The sequence below is a fragment of the Cetorhinus maximus genome, chromosome 4 (genome assembly GCF_964194155.1).
Source record: "Cetorhinus maximus chromosome 4, sCetMax3.hap1.1, whole genome shotgun sequence".
NCBI classification, from domain to species: domain Eukaryota; kingdom Metazoa; phylum Chordata; class Chondrichthyes; order Lamniformes; family Cetorhinidae; genus Cetorhinus; species Cetorhinus maximus.
In genome coordinates, this window is record NC_135882.1 from 120,387,343 (window position 1) to 120,407,403 (window position 20,061).

Here is a 20,061-nt window from a genome sequence, read left to right on the forward strand (position 1 = left end):
AGCGTTGATTTACATGGTCCAAGAGAATTCAGAATCTTCTGGGTGCATTTGGTTTTGCGCATGTTTAACCAAGCCAGACAGAGATAAAACACTAGAGACTTCAATACTTCTCAGCATCATTAGTGAAGTTCTATCAGTTTAAGCTCATTAAGTGCACAGATCAGTGGCTTTACTACAGATGTGATAGAAATGATTCAAAAGCAAAATATTGCAGATACTGGAAACTGAAATAAAAACAGAAAATGCTGAAAAGACTTTCCCAGCCTATGTGACTTTGAGAATATTTGTACCAAAAATATTTGACAAGTGATCTAGCTTGTGATGGCCTTATTGAATTGATTGTTTTTGACATTCAACTGTGTTGTGCACAGTTAAAGAAATGAGAGGAAAAAAAGGCTTGCATTTATATGGAGCATTTTATAACCACAGCATGTCCCTAAGAATCTTATAGACAATGAAGTACTATTTTGGAGTGTAATCACTTGTAATTTGGGAAACACTGCAGCCAATTTACGCAAGCTCCCACAAACAGCAATGTAATAGCAACCAATTTTGTTCAGTTGAGGGGTAAATATTGGCCAGGAATAACTACTGCTCTTCTTCAAAGTAATGCCAAGGAATCTCTTACATCCACCTGATAGGGCATCTCAACCAAAAGACAGCACTTCAGACAGTACAGCACTCCCTCAGTATTGCACTGGAGTGTCAGCCTTGATTTTTATGCTCAAGTCCTGGAGTGGGACATCAAGCCATTCTTCTGACTTAGAGCCAAACGTGCTATCAACTGAGCCACAGCTAACCCGACCGAGTGTTGCAGACTGGCACGTTCCAAAGTCCAGGACTACGTGCTGAGGGACGCACTAAAGCTTGGGGTAGCCGCTGCAAAGGCACAATGGGGAAAGGTCGCTGTCTAAGACCTTTCTGAATTGTGCACCGAGGGGCTGGGAACTGTTGAGAGCCCCTCGGGCTGTACAGCTCACAATGAATGTATGCATTGAATACTAATTGTATTATAATTGTATTGAAGCACCTCAGAGTGCAACATGATGTATGTTGATCATTCCAATGCCATTGTCTGATTGTCTGTAATGACCATATTGAAATGATTGTAATATTCATTGATTGTATTGATGCACCTAGTGATCCATATGTGAAAGTTGAATCTGATTGTACTTTTTATGATGGCGATTTTGAAAGGTTTAGTAATGTTCTTCCAGATATTTTAAGAATAATGTATATTTTTCAAAAAGAAATCAAGCCATTCTTCTGACTTAGAGCCAAATGTGCTATCAACGAGCCACAGCTAACACTGCAGTACTCTGTGACTATGAAAATACACAGCAACCATTCTTAAAAGGATATTTTTTGCAAAATTTTTGGCAGGGTTACATTACTTAGTTTGGTTTAGTGACTTCCCCTAATTTAAGATTTAATCCCATGGGTCGGGTGTGATAATGGTTTCAATGAGGCAGTAAATTATATCACAAAAATGATCCCTGAAAGTGATAAGTTTCTAAATGTAATAAACAGAAATTCGATTATGGTGGTAAAGGAAACTCTGACCACTTATTTTGAGAATAAAGCAGAATAAATCAAACAATGCACCAGGGGCAGTTTGGTACAGCATTCATTCATATCTGTATAACAGTGCTCATGAGGTGCAGGTTTTTAAAATTCAGAAAACAAATCTTACCAGGTTCAAATATTTTGGGCAAACTCCTTAATGTACATTTTCAACAAGACACATTTGACCTCTGGAGTGAATGTTCCCTCCCTTGGTCTTTAAACGTAATAGTTAAAATTAATCTAACTTAAACACTGTCTGCAATATCTCCCAGTCATCAGCATGCAACTTTCAAAAGGAATGAAAATGGACTGACCACCTGGCATTGCATTGGGCTTCGGAAACAACAATGGCAGACCCAGGCCTGTCAACCCTATAAAGTCCTCCTTACTAACATTTGGGGGCTCGTGCCAAAATTGCCCAATAGTCAAGCAACAGCCTAACATAGTTATACTCATGAAATTAAACTTACAGACAAATCACCATCACCATCCCTGAGTATGTCTTTTCCCACCGGTAGGACAGACTCACCAGAGGAAGCAGCACAGTGATATAAAGCCAGGAGGGAGTTGTGCTGGGAGTTCTCAACATTGACTCCAAACCCTATGAAGTCTTATAGTATCAGGGCAAACATGTGCAAGGAAATCTCCTGCAGATCACCACCTAGCACTCACCCTAGCCTGCAAATCAGTACTCCTCCATGTTGAACACCACTTGGAGGAAGCACTGAGGGTGGCAAAGAACACAGAAGGTACTCTGGGTGGGGGACTTCAATGTCCTTCACCAAGAGTGGCTCGGTAGCACCACTACTGATTGAGCTGGCTGAGTCCTGAAGGTCATAATTGCTAGACTGCATCTGTGGAAGAGGTTGAGGGAGCCACCAAGAGAGAAAATCCTGCTTGACCTCATCCTCCCCAACCTGCCTGTCGCAAATGTATATGTCCATGAGAGTATCGGTAGTAGTGACCACCACACAGTCCTTGCAAAGATGAAGTCCTATCTCCACGTTGAGGATATTGTCCATCATTTTGTGTGACACTACTACTTTACTGAACGGGGTAGATTTCAAACAGATCTAGCAAGTCAAAACTGGGCATCCATGAGGCGCTGTGGGCCATCAGCAGCAGCAGAATTGTATACAACCACAATCTGTAACCTCGTGGTTCGGCATATCCCCCACTCTACCATTACCATCAAGCCAGTTGATCAACCCTAGTTCAATGAAAAGTGCAGGAGGGCATGCCAGAACCAACACCAGGCATATCTACACATGAGGTGTCAGCCTGGTGAAGTGACAACAAAGGACTATTTGCCTGCCAAAAAGTGTAAGCAGAGCTAAGCGATACCACAACCAATGGATCAGATCTAAGCTCTGCTTTCCTGCCACATCCAGTCGTGAATGGTAGTCGACAATGAGACAACTAACTGGAGGAGGAGGCTCCACAAATGTCCCCATCCTCAATGGTGCAAAAGATAAGGCTGAAGCCCTGAGTTTCTCAGGGTAGTGTCCTCGGCCCAACCATCTTCAGCTGCTTCATCAATGACTTTCCCTCCATCATAAGGTCAGAAGTGGAGATGTTCGCTGATGATTGCACATTTTCCAGCACCATTTGCAACTCCTCAGATACTGAAGCAGTCCATGTCCAAATGCAGTAAGACCTGGACAATATCCAGGCTTGGGCTGACTAGTGAAGGTAACATTTGTACAACACAAGTGCCAGGCAGTGACCATCTCCAACAAGAGGCAATCATCTCCTCTTGACATTCAATGGCATGACCATCACTGAATCTCCCACTACCAACATTCTGGGGGTTAGCATGGACCAAAAACTGAACTGGGCTAGCCATATAAATACTGTGGCTACAAGAACAGGTCAGAGGCTGGGAATTCTGCAGAGAATAACTCACCTCCTGACTTCTCAAAGCCTGTCCACCATCCACAAGGCATAAGTTAGGAGTGTGATGGAAGAAGCTCATCACCATGCAGGACAAAGCAGCTCACTTGATTGGCACCCCATCCACCACCTTTAACATTCACTCCCTCCATCACCGATGCACAGTGGCAGCAGAGTGTACCATCTACAAGATGCACTGTAGCAACTCACCAAGGCTCCTTCGACAGCACCTTCCAAATCTGCAACCTCTACCATCTAGAAGGACAAGGGTAGCAGATGCATGGGAAGGCCACCACCAACAAGTTTCCCCCCAAGCCACACACCATCCTGACTTGGAACTATAATGCCGTTCCTTCACTGTCGCTGAACTCCCTCCCTAACAGCATTGAGAGTGTACCTACACCACAGGGACTGCAGTAGTTCAAGAAGTTGGTTCACCAACACCTCCTCAAGGGTAATTAGGGATGGGAAATAAAAATGCTGGCCTAGCCAGCGATGCCCAGGTCCCGTTAAAGAATAAAAAAACGTTTTTCAAACACCTTCAGCCAGGAGTGCTGAGTGGATGATTGATCTTGGCTTCCTCTTGTGGTTCCCAGCAACGCCTGCCATTCTTCACCCAATTCAATTCATTCCATATAATATCAATAAAGAACTGAAGGTACTGGATACTGTAAAGGCTATAAAGCCTGACAATATTCCAACAATTGTTCTGAAGACTTATGTTCCAGAACTAGCTGTGCCCTGAGCAAAGCTGTTCCTGTACAGCTACCACACTGGCATCTACCTGAAAATGTGGAAAATTGTCCAGGTATGTCGTGTCCACAAAAAGCAGGACAAATCCAACTCAGCTGATTACTGCCCGATCAGCCTACTCTCGATCATCAGCAAAGCGATGGAAGGAGTGCTATCAAGCGGCACTTACATGGCAACAACCTGCTCAATGACACTCAGTTTGCTTTCACCAGGGCCCCTCAGCTCATTACAGTCTTGGTCCAAAAGATTTGAACTCAAGAGGGGAGGTGAACGTCGCTGGCCTTAACTTCAAGGCAGTATTTGATCAAGTGTGGCATCAAGGAGCCCTAACAAAACTGGAGTCAATAGGAATCAGAAGGAAAACTCTCCACTGGTTGGAGTCATACCTAACACAAAGGAAGATGTTTGTGGTTCTTGGAGGTCAGTTATCTCAGTTCCAGGACATTGCTGCAGGAGTTCCTCAGGGTAGTTTCCTTTGCCCAGTAATCTTCAGCTGCTTCATCAATGATCTTCTCTCAGAATGGGTGTGTTTGCTGATGATAGCACAATGTTCAGTACCGTTCTCGACTCATCAGATACTGAAGTATATCTGTGCCCATATGCAGCATGACCTGGACAATATCCAGGCTTGGGCAGTGACAAGTAACATTTGTGCCACACAAGTGCCAAGCAATGGCCATCTCCAACAAAAGAGAGTCTAACCATCTCATTCAATGACATTCAATGGCCCTAACATTGCTGCATTCCCCCCACTACCAACACCACTGACAAGAATCTGAACTGGACCAGCCATATAAATACTATGGCTACAAGAGCTGATCAGAGGCTGGGAGTTTTGCAGCAAGTAACTCACCTCCTGGCTCTCCAAAACCTGTCCATCATCTACAAGGCACAAGTCAGGAATGTGATCGAATACCCTCCACTTGCCTAGATGAGTTCAGCTCAAACAACACTCAGGAAGCTCGACATGATCCAGAGCAAAGCAGCTCACTTGTTTGGCACCCCAGCCACCAACGTAAACATTCAGTCCCTCCACAACCAGCGCACAGTGGTAGAAGTGTGTACCATATCCAAGATACACTGTAGCAACTTCCCAAGGCTCATTCACTCCCTCCAAACCATGCATCACCCTAACTTGGCACTATATCACTATTCCCTCACTGCTGCTGGGTCAAAATCTTAGATTCTCTCCTTAACAGCACTGTGGATGTACCTACACCACATGGGCTGGAGCAGTTCAAGAAGAAGGCTCACCACCACCTTCACAAGAGCAATTAGGGATGGGCAATAAATGCTGGCCTAGCCAGCAATGCCCACATCCTGTAAAAGAATTTTTAAAATACTTAAAAGAGTTAAATCCTCTGATTAGCATCTAAATAGGTTGTTTTAATCTAACTGATGTGGTATGCACTGATGGGATCATCTGGACCCATTTTATACTCATCTAATTTTCCTTCCCATTGAAGTCAAACATGTGCCTCACCCAATCCTATCAGTTTCTCATTGGATAGATTAAGTCATAATTATTCTCCTTGTCTGACTCCTAGCTGGCGTGACTTACAGGGTGTGTCCAATTCAAATTCATAATGATACCTGCTTTGTTCATTTATATATATACATATATATACACATATATAATTTGCACATTCGATACACAGACGCACACATGCACACACACGGGCGTGCGCACACACACACACAAACGCACAGGCATAATTTCTCATGATAAACATCTCTCCATCTTAGCAATTTTTTCACTTTTCTTGCTGATACTTGCTCTTAGTGGCTGAAAATTGGTTTCACGTTTCACTAATACAAACAAAGAATGATTTCAGACCTATAATGAGGTTAATAAAGTCAATTAATCGATTGGCATTGCAAATAAAACTAATATAGAAAAACATTGGAATCGCAAACCTTAAATTATGTGTGATAAGCCAAATTATCCTTCTTTCCTGTCATTACAAACAAAATTAGCTGGGGTCCCATTAATTTTAAGAGCATTCTCAAGATAAGCCTTGACCTAACTGAATAGTGGGACAGACTTGAAGTGCTGCAGCAACTTCTCCTGTTGCTATCTTTAGAAATGTAATATTTAAAGAATGAGAAGCCTTACTGGGGAAATTCTTTGCCTTCTCTGGTAATCAGACAGAGTGGTTGGCCACTCATTATTCAAACCCGTCCTGTTTTCATTCCTTTTATTACAAAGGAATAAAATTCTGGTGGGCTCCATAACATAGAAGTGATCTCACCAAATTACCGGTCAGGTGGAGAAGACAAATATTGGCCCCATTATGTTTCTTCTGCTGGTATATTTTGCTCCACATGTAAAATTATAGAAAAACTATCTCACTAAAGTATTATTAAAATCATTTGCAGAATTCCCAATTCCTTCAAAGAATGTATTGTTGAGCGTGCAAAGGGGGAATCGGGATCTTCCAAACATCCTCTGTAACTTCAGTGGGAGATCCACAGACATCTACGACATCTATGCCTGTTCTCCAAGATTCCCAAGGTCATCCATCAAAGTTATAACAGGCAATTGGAAGAGCAACTTTTGGAAGCTCGTGGTATACGTCTTTAACTTCACACACAGAGCAAAATTGTTTTAAGTGCATTCATCTCTTTGAAAGTTGCACCACATAATATACACTGCATTTAAAATGAACAGTTTGTGATACTGCGCCCGGAATGTTCTGCTTTTTGAATGTTTGTAAGGCCTCGCCCTGCACTGTTTGTTTCAACCTCACCGATGCATTGCACTTTGGGCCTTGGTCCTTCATCAGTTTAAAAAAGATTTGCTTTCATATAGCACTTTTCAGGACCACTGGATGTTCCAAAGAGCTTTACTGCAAAGTACTTTCATTGAAGTGTAGCCACTGTTGTAATGTAGAAAACACAGCAACTAATTTGTCATCAACAAACTCCCACAAACTACAATCTGATAATGACCAGAAAATCTGTTTATTGTGATGTTGATTAAGGGATAAACATTGGCCAGGATGCTGGGGATTTTGTGAAAGGGAAATCGTGTTTGACTAATCTATTAGAGTTCTTTGAGGAAGTAACAAGCAGTGTGGATAAAGGGGAACCTGTGCATATGGTGTACTCAGATTTCCAGAAGGCATTTGACAAGGTGCCACATCAAAGGTTACTACACACAATAAGAGCTCGTGGTGTAGGGGATAATGTATCAGCATGGATAGAGGATTGGTTAGCTAAAAGGAAACAGAGAGTAGGCATAAATGGGTCCTTTTTGTGTTGGCAAGATGGAAGGAGTGGAATGCCACAGGGATCAGTGCAGGGCCTCAACATTTGCAATCTATATTAATGACTTGGATGACGGGACAGAATGTATGATTGCTAAATTTTCAGATAACCCAAAGTAGGTAGGAAAGCAAGTTATGAGGAAGAAAAAATAAACCTGCAAAGGGACATAGATAGGTTAAGTAAATGGACAAAAAAATAGCAGATAGAGTATAACGTGGGAAAATGTGAACTCATTTGCTTTTCCAGGAAGAATTAAAAAAACAGCTTATTATTTAAATGGAGAGAGATTGCAGAACTCTGAGGTACAGAGGGATCTGGGGTCCGGGTACATGAATTGCGAAAAGTTAGTATGCAAGTACAGCAAGTGGTTGGTAAGGTAAATGGAATGGTTGTCATTTATCACAAGGGGAATGGTGTATAAAAGTAGGAATGTTTGGCTCAGTCATATAGGGTATTAGTGAGACTACAACGAGGGTACTGTGTACAGTTTGGCTTCATTATTTATTAGGACATAACTACATTAGAAGCAGTTCAGAGAAGGTTCACTCAACTGATTCCTGGGATGAGGGGTTTATCATATGAGGAAAGGTTGGATCGATTGGGGGCCTGTATCCATTGCAGTCTAGAATCATGTAAGATCCTGAGGGAGCTTGACAGGGTGGATACTGAAAGGATGTTTCCCCTAGTGAGAGAGACTAGAACTAGGGGACACAGTGGAAAAAATAAAGGGGCTCCTATTTAAGACAGAGATGAGGAGAATGTTTTTCTCTCAAAGGATCTGTGGAATTCTTTTCCCCAGGCAGCAGTGGAGGCAGGGTCATTGAATATTCCTAAGGCTGAGTTACATAGATTCTTGGTTGACAAGGGAGTCAAAAGGTATAGGTGGTAGGAAGGAAAGTGGAGTTGAGGCCACAATCAGATCAGCCATAATCTTATTGAATGGCAGAACAGGCTCGAGGGGCCAAATGGCCTTAACTTGCCTCTAATTTGTATATCTGTACGTTTTTGATAACTCACTTGCTCTGCTTCGAAATCATACAATGGAACCTTTCACATCCACCTAAGCAGGCAGCTGGGGCTTCAGCTTATCGGCTCATCTGAACCACATCACCTCTGACACTGCAATGCTCCTTCAGTACTGCACTGAAGTGTCAGTCCTGACTTTTGTGTTTGGGGACTGACACAAGACTAAAACCCAGAACCTTGTGATTGAGGGGTGAATGTGCTACCAACTATTTACTCTAAACTATAGGAGCTTAGTTGCATCTCTCAAAACATTGAAGAATTACTCTGTCTGTTGCATACAGGAAACCACCTAATCCCTCAGTAAGTTTTCTGAAGTGTTACTAGGTTATTTGGCAAAGTAAAGAGTGGAAAGTATATGATTTGGTATTTCTTGTATGTAATTATTACAGAAATGTCAGAGTAATGCATGCTTAATTTACAGCACTCTTTGAAAGGAAACAGCTGTGGCCTGGATTTACTATTTATTTTAGTGTAGTCTCTAAAGAGTAAATGCAATAATGTCAGTGTCTAATGTATTTATAGTATCAGCTCCTATAATAAACTATCTGTTGATAAAAACCTCCTGTTACAGCAATTTCTCTCCTGGTTGCAGGTAATGTTCATTAACATCAAGAGAGCTTCAAAGCAAGATGAGGTGAGTCATAATTATTCCATCAATGGTAATACGTTTTGCATGTATATAGGACTTTCACACATGCTACAGGTTATTTTTGTAAGTAAAAGTGCTTACCATCATGATTTGGGTTTCCTAATGTCCATGGTTCATCGGAGTCGAAGTGAGTGTCACCCCCAATGCCAGGTCCCGGGAAATAAGCATGTGCAAGGAAGCCCCCTTCGCCATCAAAGGGTGAGCTGTCACCATGGAAACCAGAAGCAAACATAATTGTAATGTCCACATCCCTCTTCTTGTTTTCTAACTCCACATATGGTATCTCTTCAAATGTCAGGGGAGTTACATTCTGCCACACATCAAAGGCACGGCGTATCGCTCTGTGTGTTTCTAATTTTCCTACTTTAGGAGTGAAGTTCTTAATGCTGTGGGCGAAATAAGAAAGAAAATGGCAACCTTGGTAAAAATGGTTCAGGTCTGTGGCATTGTTAAACCATAACAGCATTTTTTTTGGTTTCTCCTGGCCAGTTGACAGTTGGCCTGGACTACTGAAAATCAAAAAACACACTAGGGAAATGTGTAACCTCATGAATATTCTTATCTTACTTTTGGAGAAGATTTTTTTCCCCAAAATTACTGTCCCAAAAGAAGTTATGACCAGCTCTGTAGAAGATTAGAACTTGCCACAATTATTGTCGAGACTTCTGAGTTTTCCAGCAAGATTGATTAATTTTCTTATAGTTTCTTCCAGTTTTGGAAACTAAAAGAAACTATGAAAATTCAGACAAAAAAGTTTAATGAAAATTGGTGAATTTCCTTATTAAATATTACTTGCTGTAACATTAATCATAAAATAATAACATATATTTGCATTTATGACATCAAGGCATCCCAAGTAATTTCATATTATAAAACTGCAGTACCCATTCTTAGGTAAGTAAATACTGTATGTACTGCATACCAAAAATGTCCCACAAATAGCAATGAGAAAATCTGAAGTTAAAAATACTCTTTTTCCCTTTAGCTCAGAGAAAAACACTAGCCAGAATACCTAAGAACTCCCTGCTCTTCAAATATTGTCAAGGAATCTTTAACATCCATCGCAGGCAATAGAAAGAATGTTTGTTTAATTTTCGTTCAACCTTTCATTGTCATTGACTTGAATCATTGAGCTTAATTTGTTCACAGGTGTCAGGGCCCCAACGTTAGGGCCAGGCTTCCAAGCTTGCACATCGTTGCACTTGCCAGAGCAACATTACATGAGGTATCCTCCAAATTGGCCAGACCTGCATTTGCCGCCCAATTATTGATGTTGGGCAGAATTGTGATGCTGGGGGCCCAATGAGTGGGCCCAATGTACTTGACAGCCAACAGCCCACTGGGACAGGTGAATGTTGTTGAGGGAGGTAGGAGAGTAGGAGGGCACCTCAAAATGGAGGCGCTCTCAGATGTTTACTGAACATGTTTAAGATGTCTCAGAGGTGTTAGGGCCATCAGTACACACAGGAATTATTATGGCCACAGCTGTGGCCACTTCAGCCTTGTGGCTCAGTTATTGTGCGTTTGAGAGGAGGCTTTGAAGGTCCTCTGATCTGCCACTTAGAGGTCATCTCTATACAGTTTATGGGCTCCAGAGTCAATGGGGAGTCCATTCAAAGACAGGAACATTCTGTCAGCTTCTTAGTCAAACAAAACAAACTTTATTTACATGCGAGCTTCCATGGCTGCTTGTATCCAGCCAGCCCTTCATACATCCATCTTCTTTTCCTGGGAAACCCCTCCCTAGAATTTATTCCCCTGCACTAGCCACACATTGATTGGATAAATCATGTGACATCCTACTCTTAAAGTGACAGTCATCTTAAAGTGACAGTCATCGCATGGCCCTTGAGTGGGGCCTTAATTAGAGCGATTGGCTGCTTGCTTCAGTGGAGTGGGTTGTCAATTCCCCTTACAGCCCATCCCTGGAAGATGGGCCAGTATTGTGGAGACATCCCAATGGGGTTTTCCACTACTTCCCCACCAATGCCCCCATCCCCACCTCGATGCCACCTCCAGATTTTTTTTCATATTCATTCATGGGATGTGGGAATTGCTGGCTAGGTCAGCATTTATTGCCCATCCCTAATTGCCCTCTTTGAGAGGGCATTTTTTTTAAGAGTCAACCACATTGCTGTTGGTCTAAAGTCACGTGTAGGCCAGGCCAGGTGAGGACGGTAGATACCCTTCCCTAAAGGACATTAGTGAACCAGATTTTTTTTACAACAATTGACAATGGTCATGGTCATCATCAGACTTTTAATTCTAGATTTTTATTGAATTCAAATTTCAACCTGGGTCCCCAGAGCATTACCCTGGGTCTCTGGAATACTAGTCCTGTCACAATGCCACCACCTCCCCTCCTCCAAGGTGTCAGGAAAATTCAATCAGTTAACTGTTTCTCTGAGATGCTGCCTGACCGGCTGAGTATTTACCGCATTTTTGCTTTTTTAAAACCTTTGCTCGTTCTTTCTGAATATCCACACCTTTGGAAAAGTAGCACTTCTCAGTATCGGATGAAAAGCTCCGCCTAGATTTGAAGCACAAACATTGGTGTTGCTCTTGAATCTACAAATTGCTGAACTAGATGTGAGATTACTATCCATGTAGGCAATCTCAGCAAATGTTTTTACGCCAGAGAGTATGACACGAAGCTCACTGACAGCACAGCTTGTCCGTCCTTCTTGTCCACTATCAGGGAGGTCTTAAGATGACAGTACACGGAAGAGTCTGGGCAAACCATTAACTCCTGACGAGCTGACAAAGGCTGTGAGGTCCTTCGAGACAAGTAAATTTCTGCAATGAAGAGACATTAATGTCTATAATGTTATTGGAAATTATTTTTAAATTGGAATTGTAGTGGGTCTATGTCTATGCATGTGTCTGTGTTTGTCTTAATTGGATTAAAACCAGCTAGTCTGGGTGCTTTGATGTATAGTTGTTTTGGGAAGTTAATTAGATAAACATAAGGAAGTTAAAAGGTAAAGTGTAAATTTGCATTTGTTGAATAAACCATTCAAAAGACTGGGTAAAATCTTACACTTAGCTGGGAGACGCCAAGCAATGTGTTTTATTACTCATAAAGTTGGTGGAATGAAAGGATTATTGTTAGGAGAGGTAAAATTTAAAAACCTAGTAATACAATGGAAAATTTACATTCAAAGGGGAAGCTAGATATAAACAGAAAGGAGTTTGTGTGTGAGTCAGAGGCATTTAAGATCTAACCAGCCTGTAAGCCTATAATTGTGTCTGCAAAGGAACCAAATTGAAAGGAACTTAATTTTGAATTTGTAAGGTAAAATGTGCTTTGCCCGGTGTCTGTTTAAAGTCTATGGCTTACTGTTGCCTTGGTGAAGATTTACCTGGGACTGATTAATTTGGGGATTTGTTTAAAAGTTATTATGGTAGTAATTTGTAGACATGTGTGTGTGTTTAATTTGTTGTTAAATTAATAAATGTTTAATTTAGTTTCATACAAAAAGTCTTTCGAGGCTCGGTGGGCTTATTCCTGAATTCAGAGTTGCATTTCAAACATACCAATTGAAAATATAGGTTATGACAGTTGTTCAAGTTTCCCTCTGGGATTTAAACAACTCAGTCTTTACCAACTGCTGTGTCATAACAATCTCCTGGAAGCGATGGTTTGCTAGTGGAGTTGTATTCAACTCTGTGAGACTGGATTGGCACAATGCTGCTAGAAATTTACAAGAATATATTTCAGGCCGGCATCTCAGAATCCATGAGGAAAGGCAGCACCACCTGCATTTACAAACGGAAGGGAGAGAGGAAGGAAATCAGAAATTGGTGTCCCATTTCACTGCTTAATGTGGACTACAAAATTTCATCTGAGGTCATCGCCAATCAGGTAAATTCTGCTTGGGGGTTGGTGATCCACTTTGATTAGACCTGTACTTCACCCGGCAAGAAGATTCCTGCTAGCCTTGCACTACTCAGGGATACAATCACTTATATGCAGGATAAGGCCTTTGACAGAATTATTGCACACCAACATGTTTGAATGAAAGGAACACTCATCTGTGGCCCTCCAGGATGTCCTTCACCTGAAAGGGTTGGGGTGGGGTTGCCATGTCTAGACAGATGCCAGCCATAGGGCTTAACGCTGGCTCAGATGTTCAGAGATGGAGGCTAATCTACAAACAATATGCTGACTAGATGGATCACTGCAATTTGGTCACAGATCCCCCTTGCATAAATGGTGCAAGCTCCAGGGAACCTTGCCTTTCTACTGGCTCTGGCCCAGATGGGGAGGAACATGCACAGGTGAGCCCAGGGGCAGGCGGAGCAATGGCCAGAGGATCGAGAGGCAGCGGGACCTCAAGAAGGTCAGGATGCTGCAACCAGGGCCAGTGCGATGACGAGCATTGGCCCGAACTCGGGTATACGGCAGCTGGTGCAGCTACCTGCAGATGAACAAAGGTAATGCCGGAATCACTTTAGGATGTCCCAGAATGCGGATGCACACTTCTGCCAGCTTCTCAATGAAGACCTGCGTCCGCAACAACTTGGAAGCAATCCCATGCTAGCGGAATTAAAATCACTGCGGCCTCAAAGTTCTTTACCAGTGGTTCCTTCCAAAGCTCAAATGGAAGCCCGTGCAGCATCTCCAGTCAGCGACACACAAGTGCAACCAAGAGGTGACTGATGCCCTGTTCAGGAGAGCGCATCAATTTGTCCAATTCCACTTGGATCCCAAGAGCCAGACAGACAGTGCATTAGGTTTTACAACATTCACAGTGATGGTAATGCCATTGAACATCAAGGGGCAATGGTTGGATTCTCTCTTGTTGGAGATGGTCATTGCCTGACACTTGTGTGGCACAAATGTTACTTGCCACTTGTCAGCCCAAGCCTGGATATTGTCCAGGTCTTGCTGCATTTGGACATGGACTGCTTCAGTGTCTGAGGAATCGCGAATGGTGCTGAACGTTGTTCAATCATTAGCGAACATCCCCACTCCTGACATTATGATGGAAGGAAGGTCATTGATGAAGTAGCTGAAGCTGGTTGGCCTAGGACACTGCCTGAGGAACTCCTGCAGTGTTGTCCTGGAGCTGAGATGACTGACCTCCAACAACAACAACCATCTTCCTTTGTACTAAGTATGAATCCAACCAGATAGTTTTCCCCCAATTCCCATTGGCTCCAGTTTTGCTGGGGCTCCTTGATGCTCGGTCAAATGCTGCATTGATGTCAAGAGCAGTCATTCTCACCCTTGCACCAAATGCGCACATGATGACCTGCACAGAACTCCATTCAGGCATCTGTAAGCAAAAATGAAAGTTTTCCCATGCCCTTACAAAGTCAGTTAGCTTGGTACATTGAAAGCAACATGAAATCTCACCTGGGCAGGGATGCATTCATGTCATCCTCACATCTGCTCCCAATGGGGAGCAGACCTTTCAGAGGGATTTCAGGTGGAACCAGGAACATGAGTGCACAGGGAAGAACAGCATGCGTAGACCATTTGGCCCCTCGAGATTGCACCTCCATGCCACCTTGATCAGGGAAGTTCTTGTAACTAGCTTCTGATCGTTACTCACCCCACAGTGACCCCATGTCCATTGACATCTTTATCAGCCCAAAAAGTATCGAAGTAATTTTGGAGTCCACTCAATGACAGTGCCTCAACTGCGCTATGGGGTGCAAAGGTCCAAGCGCACAGAACCCTTCAATTTCAGAGAGTGCTACAAATCTCAGTCCTCAATACCCTCATTGTCACTGCAAGGCTGTGTCCTTTCATTCTGGATGCCAAGCCAGGTGAAACAACTCTCCCGCAAGGACCCTGCAGAGCTCTGTAAGAGCGCTTGATGCTTGACCCCAGTCCTTTAACGAGGTCACATGCACTTTGGTTACAATCTCTTTAAGCGAGGTCTAATCTTACCCTTGATAAGGAGACAAGCAGGCCAAATAATTCTCCATGTGAAGTCTCATAAGGGCTGCAGTAAACTTCACACACTCCTCTTTATTCCTACACTCAATCCCTCTTGCAGTCAAGGCCAATTTGGTCTGTTGCCTCCTTACTTTCAGCCTTCACCTGCATGATAGCTCAATATTACATTTCAACAAGCAAACATGCACACCTCATCATTCTGCTAACATGTAGGGAAGCCTCTGGTTTTCTATTGTTCAGACCACAGAAGACAGTTTCACTTTTTTAACCCTAAAACTGCATCTACAATGTTGCTTGCCAACCACAAAGACAGTTTAACTCCCCTGAGGACGTTTTTCATCCGCCCACATTTCAGATCAGTGCAACAGCAGCAGGGGATGCAATGACCTCGCTTAACACTCTGCGCAGACATCATTCTCAGAGCTCAGAACCTGGTGAGCTGGAAGTAATGGATTGTATGATGTGTGCCTAGGCCACACACTCACGGATGACGACCAGTGCTTAAGCATCCTCATGTCGGAATATTCAGGAATCACAATGTTGATAATGTGGGAGAAGTGACTCAATGGGAGCTCATTATTGAACTCTGATAGGGGACCGAGTTTCACGCCCTAAAATATCCATGACCACTGAAGCAACTGGCAGCAAGACGAGAATCCGGGAAACTTCCAAACAGTGCAAGTGAACATATATTTACAAGTGCCAGAACTGTATACACTCGTGTACCTTCAAACCTTCTTTATCTTTGGCTTTCTATTACTATGTCTAAGTGCAGCCCCGACACCCACAGCTGAGGTGGAGGCAGCCTGCTGACTGCTCTGCCCAGTTGACTGTGCTGACTTGGGTGGGGCTCCTCTGGTGGCCCGAGGCCTGGAGGACCCTGGCCTGCTCAAGATCTCCTGCTCAGGTGCAGGTGCACTCTCCTCAGCCTGACCTGCTGGAGGTGACGGGGTCACTGGCAAAGGAGAGGTGGAGTGGCAGGGCACCCTTGGAGTGGCCTGGGATGAGGGTGCTGGGGTGCCTTGCTGGGACTCCTCCTTCCTGTTGGTGCAGGATGGCACCTCCCTGACTCCTTGAGAAGAAGGGGTGCCTGGAGGGAGGTCAAGGTGCCTCGTCCCTCTCTCGCCTAGCCATTGCTTCACTGCACTCATAGCTAGAGCAATGGAGTGCAGGTCCAAGCACATATCCGGCAGTCACTGTGCATTCTGTTGGACCTGTTTCCATGGAGGCAGCCAAGCGCTTGCATGCCGGAGCCACAGCAGCAGACAGAATGTGGATGGACGCCTCCAGTCTCGGGTGCAGTCTGCGCATGGCCACTGGCAACTCTGCCTGATGTTCCCCTGCCTGTCTCTGCATCTCCAACATGTCTCTTACGGCTGAGCCCAGAGGCTTGTCACGTGCATGGGGCTGAGCAGAGGCCTCGTCTCCAGCAGTCCTCTGAGTGTCAGGGATCTTGGCTATCACTTTCCCTCCCAGCTGTGTACCCATGTCTGTGAGGTGCTCACAAAATTGTGATCCCAGTCCTACTGTAGAAGGTGCACCCACCAAGGTGAACGTCTCTGCACTGGTGGAGGATGCAGGTGAACACCATGATGGTGCATCCTCTGAGGATTGAGAGTCATCATCCTCAGAGCTGGGGTTAGAGATGGGTCTGTGGGTGGTCTGCCTTCTTTTCCTTCCCCTTTCCTTGCTGGTACCTGGAATGGAGAAGAGAAAGTTTTAGTGGATGCCTGAGCAGGCTCCCTTATCTAAATAATGCCTCACTCTGTGGGCGAATCTGACAACTGCAGCCTGGGGGCATCCTCACTGGCTTGCTCGGGAGTCCTGCTTCGCCTTCAGCACATGCGCAGTCCCGCTCCTCCCCAATTAGTTCGGAGGCCTCCTCTTCAAAGGTGCTGAGCACTCTGATATCTGGCATGCCGCTGCCGGTCTTGGCCCATTCACTCTTACTGTGGGATTCCTTGTCCTGCAGACAGACAGAAGGACTGAGTGTGATCCCAATGGGTACATGAGCAGTTCAGGAGCATGTATGCCTATGGCAGCTCCTGAGCCGTACCCAGTACATGATTAACAAGCAGAATGTCCTGCAGCTGATAGAAGATTGAGAGCATAAAGTGGCTGCCACACATTCAGTGCACATGTCCCATCTGCTGCTGAGTCCTGCAGCCCAAACTCCTGTCTGCAATCCCTTTGCACTCACACACTTACACTGCCTGATGCCCTTATGAGTATCACTTTGCAGTGAGTAGATGGTGCCACTTACCCTGGCAGAACGCATCAGATCGCTCATCCTTTTTCTGCACTGCTTGTGGGTTCTTTTGTGGGCTCCACGTGCATCAACTTCCACTGCAACCTGCTGCCAGGCAGCTGTGGTCAGACAGGAGTGCCTCCTGCTGCCATCCCTGGGGAAAGGCACCTCCTGCCTTTCCTGGACAGCCTGGAGGAGAATCTGCAGGGAGGCATCGCTGAATCGTGGGGCCACACGCTGTCTGCTCTGTGACATTCTAATGGAGCCAGAATCTGGAGCTCCCCTGGCTTACCGTGAGTGCATGGCTGTCCAGGTACATTTTAAATATGGCATCATGACCATTGATGCCCTGAGGTAAGGGTGGGGTCAGCAACTTCCTGCCCGCCCCAGTGCGAGATTTCCTGAGCTCTTCACTCAGGCATATATAATGAGCCGAACAGCGCGAGATCACATCCTGCCACCCACATCCTCCCGAGCGGAAATCACTCTCATTTCTGCTCCTGCCATCCAACATGCACTCCACAATGGAAGGTATCGCCCCAAATAACTATCAGTCTGAAGTACAAAGAATTAGGTGATAATAGAGTAAGATTTCAGATTGGTGAAGTTCACACATTAAGTTCCTGTGTGCATAGCTTTAGAACAAACGGATTAATGCCTGTGTAAAAATATTGCACACCAAAATGTAGTAACAAGTGCTTAACTGTTCAAATGTGAGTTTTGCCAATCAGAGGTTTTGATATATTGGCCCGTAACTTCAGTGTTCCCCTGCATCGGATTTGGGGGGTACCCCAAAGATGCGTTGGAGAATCTCTCTGGGAGGTTCCCAGATAAGGGTTTGCATGGAAATTGCCCAGAAGTGCACACTTCCTCTGGACAATTGCACTGTGTTGGGAACCATCTGAAAATGCGGTTTAAATCGCAAACTTTGGATGGTTCTGTCATGGTTATACCTATAGTTGCTCAGAAGAAGTTCGAAGATTAAAACCTCTTCTAACTTCTGAGTAACTATTGTAAGGACCCAGACTGACCCAACAGAACTCCATCCACACCCCCAGCCTACCACCTCCATGAGACTCCCCACCTCCCTGACCACCATCCCAACCCCCCCGACCTCCGACACCCACCAACTGCCAACCTCTGACACCCCAATCCCCCCAAACTCCCACCCTCCTAACCTCAGATCCCCCACTCCTCCAACCTCCGATCTCCCACTCCCCCAAACTCCGAAACCCCCTGCCCCCACGACCTCCAAACACCACCCCCAACCTCTGACACACTCCACCTCCCGAACCTACGCCCTCCCGACCTCCGATCCCCCACTCCTCCAACCTCTGACATGCCCCACAAACCCCCGACCTCCAACACTCCCACACCCTCCCTGGACCTCTGACCTCCCCACCCCCACCACGGACTTCTGACCCCCTGTTACTCCCCCTGCCCAGACCTTCGACTGAACTCCGCCCTCGACCTCGAACCCTCCCACCACTCCCCACGGACTTCCGACTTCTCCTCTCCCCCGACCTCGGGCACCCCTACGAGCCCCCCTGGAACCTAGACTTCTGACCCCCTACCGCCCTCCCCGTACCTCCGGCCACCACCCCCATGATAACCCTGGACCTCCGACCGACCTTGGCCCCCAACTTTGGAACACCCTTTCACCACCCCCGCACCCGCAGCACCTCGGGCCCCCCCCAACGGACTTCCAACCCCCCCACCACCAGATCTCCATCTGACCCCCCCATCACCCCCGGACATCCGACTGATCCCACCCCCCCACCCCCAATCCCCACCCCCGCCCCACCTCCGATACATCCACCCTGGACTGCCCCTGGACACCCCCAACCCCCAAATCCTATCCACTTAACTTAGACACTTACCTTCCCCCTGGCCTGTCAATTACCCTGGCCCTTTAAACTTACCTGCTTTACGGTAGCTACTGTTGTAAAAAAGGGGGTGTGGCCTCCTTGAATACGCTGGATCTACACATCGCTGGGGCCTGCGAGGAATCTTTCGATGCAGGCCCCAAGCAGCTCCGGCGAATGGAAGTGTCAGCATAATTTTCAAGACCAGGTAAGTAGGTATTTATTTCTTCTAATTCCTGAGGGCCAGCACTTTCCGACGCTAGTCAGAAGTTACGGCCCAATTGTGCTGTTGCAGAATCTAACTTGTCACTAGTGGTTGCTAGACTATTTGTAAAGCTTGTTGACAGAACACAATGCTAGAAATTTTGCACTATAATGAAGACAGTGCCAAGTGATTACGCAGTTTTGGCTGTGTCATTAGTACAAATGTAATCCTTGGTTTCTATCTAGAGGATTACTGTATGAAAGCATAGAGGTAATGCTAAACATGTACATGATATTAATTATGCCACAGTTACAGTTTTAGGAATCTCATTATAGGAAGGATATAAAAGGAATGGAAAAAAACAGTTAAATTAACTAGGATGTTACCAGGATAAAGTGTGGCAGTTCCAAAAAGGGCAAAATACTACTGGATGCTGGAATTCTGCAATAAAGACAGAAAATACTGGAAACACTCAGGAGGTCTGGCAGCATCTGCAGAGGGAGAAACTGAAATAGTGGGCAGAATTTAATGCTCCCCCTGGGAGCAGGCTTGGGGGAGGGGTGGCAAGATGCAGGATGCAGAACCAATGCCTTCCCAACGCACCCCCCCAATTAAGTCTGGAGATCAATTGAGGCCCTTAAGTGGGCATTTGGATTTAGTGAAGGGGCAAAAATT

General features: G+C 45.0%; 1 protein-coding gene across 6 annotated transcripts in view; it reads right to left on the minus strand.

Annotated features, from left to right (window-relative positions):
- Positions 1-20,061, minus strand: part of mmp16a (matrix metallopeptidase 16a (membrane-inserted)) — a 280,337-nt gene that overhangs the window by 170,604 nt on the left and 89,672 nt on the right. For all 6 annotated transcript variants that reach the window (XM_078540700.1, XM_078540705.1, XM_078540701.1 and 3 more), the window contains one exon: positions 9,239-9,543. In XM_078540700.1, coding sequence (XP_078396826.1) covers positions 9,239-9,543 — 305 coding nt within the window. The remainder of the gene's footprint in view (positions 1-9,238; positions 9,544-20,061) is intronic.